The 10,000-nt window shown below is 43.2% G+C and overlaps 1 protein-coding gene across 4 annotated transcripts in view; it reads left to right on the top strand.

The window, feature by feature from the left end:
• kif5ab (kinesin family member 5A, b) overlaps window positions 1-10,000 on the top strand; it is a 169,581-nt gene that overhangs the window by 144,457 nt on the left and 15,124 nt on the right. For all 4 annotated transcript variants that reach the window (XM_052526447.1, XM_052526449.1, XM_052526448.1 and 1 more), the window contains exons 18-19: window positions 2,073-2,137; window positions 2,240-2,331. In XM_052526447.1, the coding sequence (XP_052382407.1) occupies window positions 2,073-2,137; window positions 2,240-2,331 (157 nt within the window). The remainder of the gene's footprint in view (window positions 1-2,072; window positions 2,138-2,239; window positions 2,332-10,000) is intronic.

Below are 10,000 nucleotides of genomic sequence, written 5' to 3'. Positions count from 1 at the left end.
GGACACCAGGTGGGTGATTCCCCTCTAATCAGGGACTCATTTAGACCTGGGACACCAGGTGGGTGATTCCCCTCTAATCAGGGACTCATTTAGACCTGGGACACCAGGTGGGTGATTCCCCTCTAATCAGGGACTGATTTAGACCTGGGACACCAGGTGGGTGATTCCCCTCTAATCAGGGACTCATTTAGACCTGGGACACCAGGTGGGTGATTCTCCTCTAATCAGGGACTCATTTAGACCTGGGACACCAGGTGGGTGATTCTCCTCTAATCAGGGACTCATTTAGACCTGGGACACCAGGTGGGTGATTCTCCTCTAATCAGGGACTGGTTTAGACCTGGGACACCAGGTGGGTGATTCCCCTCTAATCGGGGACTGATTTAGACCTGGGGCACCAGGGGTGATTCCCCTCTAATCAGGGACTCATTTAGACCTGGGACACCAGGTGGGTGATTCTCCTCTAATCAGGGACTGGTTTAGACCTGGGACACCAGGTGGGTGATTCCCCTCTAATCGGGGACTGATTTAGACCTGGGACACCAGGTGGGTAATTCCCCTCTAATCAGGGACTGATTTAGACCTGGGACACCAGGTGGGTGATTCTCCTCTAATCAGGTACTGGTTTAGACCTGGGACACCAGGTGGGTGATTCCCCTCTAATCGGGGACTGATTTAGACCTGGGACACCAGGGGGTGATTCCCCTCTAATCAGGCACTGATTTAGACCTGGGACACCAGGGGGTGATTCCCCTCTAATCAGGCACTTATTTAGACCTGGGACACCAGGTGGGTGATTCCCCTCTAATCGGGGACTGATTTAGACCTGGGACACCAGGTAGGTGATTCCCCTCTAATCAGGGACTGATTTAGACCTGGGACAGCTGCTGGGTGTAATTAATTATCAGGTAGAACAGAAAACGAGCTCCGTACCTCGTAGGGTCAGAGTTTTAATACCCCTGCTCTATAACAACACAAGATAACTATGACTCCCTGAGTGAAGAACAGACCAAACTCCAGGCACAAGGTAAAACTCCTTCTCCTACCAACACACTACACAGCCTTACAGTAAAACACACAACATTACAACCTAAAAACACACTATACACTCTGACAACAGGATAACTATGACTCTCTGAGTGAAGAGCTGGCTAACCTTCAGGTGCAAGGTAAAACTCCTGGCCCATGGTACTTGGCTCAATGACTCACACTACAAAAGTGTAGCACAGTGTGACCAGCGAAGGTGAAATTAGGGGTGGCATGCACCCCAAAAATCTGAGCTTGCACAAAGTACGTGAAGATGACTAGGGGTGGTCCGTAGGGGGGCTCGGCCCACCCCCTTCCATACATTGGAGAATTTTAGCATTTTTCAAACACCTGAAACAGCTTCTTCCTTTAATCTATTCATTATGATTTTTTTAATGTAAAAAAAACATGTCAATTTTTCTGCATATTTAAGCATATCTCTGTATCCTCCTGGCGGATGCTTTTTTTAAAAGAAAAAGATAGTTGGGCAAGCTAGCTATTCTAACTTAATTGATATACTGAAATGGCTTCTGGGTATCTAGTTCTGAGTTTGGGAACCTATCTGGGCTCGCTAAAGCCAACTTCAAAAAACATTTATATGACATTTTATATTTTTAAAAAAACGACATATCTGAGGTGGCACGTGCTCCTCTGTTCCTGTGCCCCTGTGCCCCAGTGCTCCTGTGCCCCTGTGCCCCTGTGCCCCTGTGCCCCAGTGCTCCTGTGCCCCTGTGCCCCAGTGCTCCTGTGCTCCTGTGCCCCTGTGCCCCAGTGCTCCTGTGCCCCTGTGCCCCAGTGCTCCTGTGCTCCTGTGCCCCTATGCCCCAGTGCTCCTGTGCCCCTGTGCCCCAGTGCTCCTGTGCCCCTGTGCCCCAGTGCTCCTGTGCTCCTGTGCCCCTATGCCCCAGTGCTCCTGTGCCCCTGTGCCCCAGTGCTCCTGTGCCCCTGTGCCCCAGTGCTCCTGTGACCCCTAGGGGCATGACACATCAGGTTGAAATGACCAGCTTTGTAGGCGTACACTAAAATGCAATGTGTGTGTGTTTCAGAGAGCATGTCAACAGGGACAAAGGGAGAGAATCAGACAGACGTTGAGGAGTCTGCTGATGTCAAGGTAACCTGGTTACAGACTGTGGGACGGGGAGGATCCCATTTATCACAGAGACTCATTGGTAATGTGAGTGTGTGTTTTAGCCTGTCTTTCTCCCTGTTTCAGATGGAGGCTCACCGTGAGACCCACCACAAGCAGCTGGGACGTCTCAGAGACGACATCAACGAGAAACAGAAGATCATTGACGACCTCACTGAGTCAGTACCTCTCTCTCCCACTCGCTCATCTCCCTTTCACTGAGTCTGTACCTCTCTCTTTCACTGAGTCAGTACCTCTCTCTTTCACTGAGTCAGTACCTCTCTCTCCCACTCGCTCATCTCCCTTTCACTGAGTCTGTACCTCTCTCTCCCACTCGCTCATCTCCCTTTCACTGAGTCTGTACCTCTCTCTTTTACTGAGTCAGTACCTCTCTCTCCCACTCGCTCATCTCCCTTTCACTGAGCCAGTACCTCTCTCTTTCACTGAGTCAGTACCTCTCGCTCATCTCCCTTTTCCCTCTCTCCCACTTGCTTATCTCCCTTTCACTGAGTCAGTACCTCTTTCCCACTCGCTCATCTCCCTTTCACTGAGTCAGTACCTCTCTCCCACTCGCTCCTCTCCCTTTCACTGAGTCAGTACCTCTCTCCCACTCGCTCCTCTCCCTTTCACTGAGTCAGTACCTCTCTCCCACTCGCTCCTCTCCCTTTCACTGAGTCAGTACCTCTCTCCTCTCCCTTTCACTGAGTCAGTACCTCTCCCTTTCACTGAGTCAGTACCTCTCTCCCCTCTCTCCTCTCCCTTTCACTGAGTCAGTACCTCTCTCCCCCTCTCTCCTCTCCCTTTCACTGAGTCAGTACCTCTTTCCCCTCTCTCCTCTCCCTTTCACTGAGTCAGTACCTCTCTCCCCTCTCTCCTCTCCCTTTCACTGAGTCAGTACCTCTTTCCCCTCTCTCCTCTCCCTTTCACTGAGTCAGTACCTCTCTCCCCCTCTCTCCTCTCCCTTTCACTGAGTCAGTACCTCTCTCCCCCTCTCTCATCTCTCATCTCCCTTTCACCTAGTCAGTACCTTCTTCTCATTCTCTCTCCTCTCTCAATCTTCTTCTCACCCTTCATTTCCCTCTTGTTGTAATGCTATGCTATATTTCAGTGTCACCTGGCACCAGCATCTGTAACATCTTTGTGTAATATTTGCACCCAGAACCAAATCTCTGCTGTCAGATTAGTCTCTGCTGTCAGATTAATCTCTGCTGTCAGATTAATCTCTGCTGTCTGAGTAATCTCTGCTGTTTGAGTAATGCAGTACTGTAGTGTGGGTCCCAATGTTATCTATTAACAGCAGACTGTCTCTATAGTTACCCTGTTGTCTATTAACACCAGACTGTCTCTATAGTTACCCTGTTGTCTATTAACACCAGACTGTCTCTATAGTTACCCTGTTGTCTATTAACACCAAACTGTCTCTATAGTTACCCTGTTGTCTATTAACACCAGACTGTCTCTATAGTTACCCTGTTGTCTATTAACACCAGACTGTCTCTATAGTTACCCTGTTGTCTATTAACACCAGACTGTCTCTATAGTTACCCTGTTGTCTATTAACACCAGACTGTCTCTATAGTTACCCTGTTGTCTATTAACACCAGACTGTCTCTATAGTTACCCTGTTGTCTATTAACACCAGACTGTCTCTATAGTTACCCTGTTGTCTATTAACACCAGACTGTCTCTATAGTTACCCTGTTGTCTATTAACACCAGACTGTCTCTATAGTTACCCTGTTGTCTATTAACACCAGACTGTCTCTATAGTTACCCTGTTGTCTATTAACACCAGACTGTCTCTATAGTTACCCTGTTGTCTATTAACACCAGACTGTCTCTATAGTTACCCTGTTGTCTATTAACACCAGACTGTCTCTATAGTTACCCTGTTGTCTATTAACACCAGACTGTCTCTATAGTTACCCTGTTGTCTATTAACACCAGACTGTCTCTATAGTTACCCTGTTGTCTATTAACACCAGACTGTCTCTATAGTTACCCTGTTGTCTATTAACACCAGACTGTCTCTATAGTTCCCCTGTTGTCTATTAACTCCAGACTGTCTCTATAGTTACCCTGTTATCTATTAACACCAGACTGTCTCTATAGTTACCCTGTTGTCTAATAACTCCAGACTGTCTCTATAGTTACCCTGTTGTCTAATAACTCCAGACTGTCTCTATAGTTACCCTGTTGTCTATTAACACCAGACTGTCTCTATAGTTACCCTGTTGTCTAATAACTCCAGACTGTCTCTATAGTTACCCTGTTGTCTAATAACTCCAGACTGTCTCTATAGTTACCCTGTTGTCTATTAACACCAGACTGTCTCTATAGTTACCCTGTTGTCTATTAACACCAGACTGTCTCTATAGTTACCCTGTTGTCTATTAACACCAGACTGTCTCTATAGTTCCCCTGTTGTCTATTAACTCCAGACTGTCTCTATAGTTACCCTGTTATCTATTAACACCAGACTGTCTCTATAGTTACCCTGTTGTCTAATAACTCCAGACTGTCTCTATAGTTACCCTGTTGTCTAATAACTCCAGACTGTCTCTATAGTTACCCTGTTGTCTATTAACACCAGACTGTCTCTATAGTTACCCTGTTGTCTATTAACACCAGACTGTCTCTATAGTTACCCTGTTGTCTATTAACACCAGACTGTCTCTATAGTTACCCTGTTGTCTATTAACACCAGACTGTCTCTATAGTTACCCTGTTGTCTATTAACACCAGACTGTCTCTATAGTTACCCTGTTGTCTATTAACACCAGACTGTCTCTATAGTTCCCCTGTTGTCTATTAACACCAGACTGTCTCTATAGTTACCCTGTTATCTATTAACACCAGACTGTCTCTATAGTTACCCTGTTGTCTAATAACTCCAGACTGTCTCTATAGTTACCCTGTTGTCTATTAACACCAGACTGTCTCTATAGTTACCCTGTTGTCTATTAACTCCAGACTGTCTCTATAGTTACCCTGTTATCTATTAACACCAGACTGTCTCTATAGTTACCCTGTTGTCTAATAACTCCAGACTGTCTCTATAGTTACCCTGTTGTCTAATAACTCCAGACTGTCTCTATAGTTACCCTGTTGTCTATTAACACCAGACTGTCTCTATAGTTACCCTGTTGTCTAATAACTCCAGACTGTCTCTATAGTTACCCTGTTGTCTAATAACTCCAGACTGTCTCTATAGTTACCCTGTTGTCTATTAACACCAGACTGTCTCTATAGTTACCCTGTTGTCTATTAACACCAGACTGTCTCTATAGTTACCCTGTTGTCTATTAACACCAGACTGTCTCTATAGTTCCCCTGTTGTCTATTAACTCCAGACTGTCTCTATAGTTACCCTGTTATCTATTAACACCAGACTGTCTCTATAGTTACCCTGTTGTCTAATAACTCCAGACTGTCTCTATAGTTACCCTGTTGTCTAATAACTCCAGACTGTCTCTATAGTTACCCTGTTGTCTATTAACACCAGACTGTCTCTATAGTTACCCTGTTGTCTATTAACACCAGACTGTCTCTATAGTTACCCTGTTGTCTATTAACACCAGACTGTCTCTATAGTTACCCTGTTGTCTATTAACACCAGACTGTCTCTATAGTTACCCTGTTGTCTATTAACACCAGACTGTCTCTATAGTTACCCTGTTGTCTATTAACACCAGACTGTCTCTATAGTTCCCCTGTTGTCTATTAACACCAGACTGTCTCTATAGTTACCCTGTTATCTATTAACACCAGACTGTCTCTATAGTTACCCTGTTGTCTAATAACTCCAGACTGTCTCTATAGTTACCCTGTTGTCTATTAACACCAGACTGTCTCTATAGTTACCCTGTTGTCTATTAACAGCAGACTGTCTCTATAGTTACCCTGTTGTCTATTAACACCAGACTGTCTCTATAGTTACCCTGTTGTCTATTAACACCAGACTGTCTCTATAGTTACCTGTTGTCTGACTTGTCTAGTTAACTGTTGTCTATTAACAGACTGTCTCTATAGTTACCCTGTTGTCTATTAACACCAGACTGTCTCTATAGTTACCCTGTTGTCTATTAACACCAGACTGTCTCTATAGTTACCCTGTTGTCTATTAACACCAGACTGTCTCTATAGTTACCCTGTTGTCTAATAACACCAGACTGTCTCTATAGTTACCCTGTTGTCTATTAACACCAGACTGTCTCTATAGTTACCCTGTTGTCTATTAACACCAGACTGTCTCTATAGTTCCCTGTTGTCTATTAACACCAGACTGTCTCTATAGTTACCCTGTTGTCTATTAACACCAGACTGTCTCTATAGTTACCCTGTTATCTATTAACACCAGAGACTGTCTAACTATAGTTACCCTGTTGTCTAATAACTCCAGACTGTCTCTATAGTTACCCTGTTGTCTATTAACACCAGACTGTCTCTATAGTTACCCTGTTGTCTAATAACTCCAGACTGTCTCTATAGTTACCCTGTTGTCTAATAACTCCAGACTGTCTCTATAGTTACCCTGTTGTCTATTAACACCAGACTGTCTCTATAGTTACCCTGTTGTCTATTAACACCAGACTGTCTCTATAGTTACCCTGTTGTCTATTAACACCAGACTGTCTCTATAGTTCCCCTGTTGTCTATTAACTCCAGACTGTCTCTATAGTTACCCTGTTATCTATTAACACCAGACTGTCTCTATAGTTACCCTGTTGTCTAATAACTCCAGACTGTCTCTATAGTTACCCTGTTGTCTAATAACTCCAGACTGTCTCTATAGTTACCCTGTTGTCTATTAACACCAGACTGTCTCTATAGTTACCCTGTTGTCTATTAACACCAGACTGTCTCTATAGTTACCCTGTTGTCTATTAACACCAGACTGTCTCTATAGTTACCCTGTTGTCTATTAACACCAGACTGTCTCTATAGTTACCCTGTTGTCTATTAACACCAGACTGTCTCTATAGTTACCCTGTTGTCTATTAACACCAGACTGTCTCTATAGTTCCCCTGTTGTCTATTAACACCAGACTGTCTCTATAGTTACCCTGTTATCTATTAACACCAGACTGTCTCTATAGTTACCCTGTTGTCTAATAACTCCAGACTGTCTCTAAAGTTACCCTGTTGTCTATTAACACCAGACTGTCTCTATAGTTACCCTGTTGTCTATTAACTCCAGACTGTCTCTATAGTTACCCTGTTGTCTATTAACACCAGACTGTCTCTATAGTTACCCTGTTGTCTATTAACTCCAGACTGTCTCTATAGTTACCCTGTTGTCTATTAACACCAGACTGTCTCTATAGTTACCCTGTTGTCTATTAACTCCAGACTGTCTCTATAGTTACCCTGTTGTCTAATAACTCCAGACTGTCTCTATAGTTACCCTGTTGTCTATTAACTCCAGACTGTCTCTATAGTTACCCTGTTGTCTATTAACACCAGACTGTCTCTATAGTTACCCTGTTGTCTAATAACACCAGACTGTCTCTATAGTTACCCTGTTGTCTATTAACACCAGACTGTCTCTATAGTTCCCCTGTTGTCTATTAACTCCAGACTGTCTCTATAGTTACCCTGTTATCTATTAACACCAGACTGTCTCTATAGTTACCCTGTTGTCTAATAACTCCAGACTGTCTCTATAGTTACCCTGTTGTCTAATAACTCCAGACTGTCTCTATAGTTACCCTGTTGTCTATTAACACCAGACTGTCTCTATAGTTACCCTGTTGTCTATTAACACCAGACTGTCTCTATAGTTACCCTGTCTATTAACACCAGACTGTCTCTATAGTTACCCTGTTGTCTATTAACACCAGACTGTCTCTATAGTTACCCTGTTGTCTATTAACACCAGACTGTCTCTATAGTTACCCTGTTGTCTATTAACACCAGACTGTCTCTATAGTTACCCTGTTGTCTATTAACACCAGACTGTCTCTATAGTTACCCTGTTGTCTATTAACACCAGACTGTCTCTATAGTTACCCTGTTGTCTATTAACACCAGACTGTCTCTATAGTTACCCTGTTGTCTATTAACACCAGACTGTCTCTATAGTTACCCTGTTGTCTATTAACACCAGACTGTCTCTATAGTTACCCTGTTGTCTATTAACACCAGACTGTCTCTATAGTTACCCTGTTGTAACACCAGACTGTCTCTATAGTTACCCTGTTGTCTATTAACACCAGACTGTCTCTATAGTTACCCTGTTGTCTATTAACACCAGACTGTCTCTATAGTTACCCTGTTGTCTATTAACACCAGACTGTCTCTATAGTTACCCTGTTGTCTATTAACACCAGACTGTCTCTATAGTTACCCTGTTGTCTATTAACACCAGACTGTCTCTATAGTTACCCTGTTGTCTATTAACACCAGACTGTCTCTATAGTTACCCTGTTGTCTATTAACTCCAGACTGTCTCTATAGTTACCCTGTTGTCTATTAACACCAGACTGTCTCTATAGTTACCCTGTTGTCTATTAACACCAGACTGTCTCTATAGTTACCCTGTTGTCTATTAACACCAGACTGTCTCTATAGTTACCCTGTTGTCTATTAACGTCAGACTGTCTCTATAGTTACCCTGTTGTCTATTAACACCAGACTGTCTCTATAGTTACCCTGTTATCTATTAACACCAGACTGTCTCTATAGTTACCCTGTTGTCTATTAACACCAGACTGTCTCTATAGTTACCCTGTTGTCTATTAACACCAGACTGTCTCTATAGTTACCCTGTTGTCTAATAACTCCAGACTGTCTCTATAGTTACCCTGTTGTCTATTAACACCAGACTGTCTCTATAGTTACCCTGTTGTCTAATAACTCCAGACTGTCTCTATAGTTACCCTGTTGTCTATTAACACCAGACTGTCTCTATAGTTACCCTGTTGTCTAATAACTCCAGACTGTCTCTATAGTTACCCTGTTGTCTATTAACACCAGACTGTCTCTATAGTTACCCTGTTGTCTATTAACACCAGACTGTCTCTATAGTTACCCTGTTGTCTATTAACACCAGACTGTCTCTATAGTTACCCTGTTGTCTATTAACACCAGACTGTCTCTAAAGTTACCCTGTTGTCTAATAACTCCAGACTGTCTCTATAGTTACCCTGTTGTCTATTAACACCAGACTGTCTCTATAGTTACCCTGTTGTCTGTCTCTATAACGTCTATTCAGACTGTCTCTATAGTTACCCTGTTGTCTATTAACACCAGACTGTCTCTATAGTTACCCTGTTGTCTATTAACACCAGACTGTCTCTATAGTTACCCTGTTGTCTATTAACACCAGACTGTCTCTATAGTTACCCTGTTGTCTATTAACACCAGACTGTCTCTATAGTTACCCTGTTGTCTATTAACACCAGACTGTCTCTATAGTTACCCTGTTGTCTATTAACACCAGACTGTCTCTATAGTTACCCTGTTGTCTATTAACACCAGACTGTCTCTATAGTTACCCTGTTGTCTAATAACTCCAGACTGTCTCTATAGTTACCCTGTTGTCTATTAACACCAGACTGTCTCTATAGTTACCCTGTTGTCTAATAACTCCAGACTGTCTCTATAGTTACCCTGTTGTCTATTAACACCAGACTGTCTCTATAGTTACCCTGTTGTCTGTTAACGTCAGACTGTCTCTAAAGTTACCCTGTTGTCTATTAACACCAGACTGTCTCTATAGTTACCCTGTTATCTATTAACACCAGACTGTCTCTATAGTTACCCTGTTGTCTATTAACACCAGACTGTCTCTATAGTTACCCTGTTGTCTATTAACACCAGACTGTCTCTATAGTTACCCTGTTGT

Source organism: Oncorhynchus keta, chromosome 10 (genome assembly GCF_023373465.1).
Source record: "Oncorhynchus keta strain PuntledgeMale-10-30-2019 chromosome 10, Oket_V2, whole genome shotgun sequence".
Taxonomy (NCBI): domain Eukaryota; kingdom Metazoa; phylum Chordata; class Actinopteri; order Salmoniformes; family Salmonidae; genus Oncorhynchus; species Oncorhynchus keta.
Note: the sequence above shows the minus strand (reverse complement) of the source record. Positions and strands in the feature narration are given on the sequence as shown.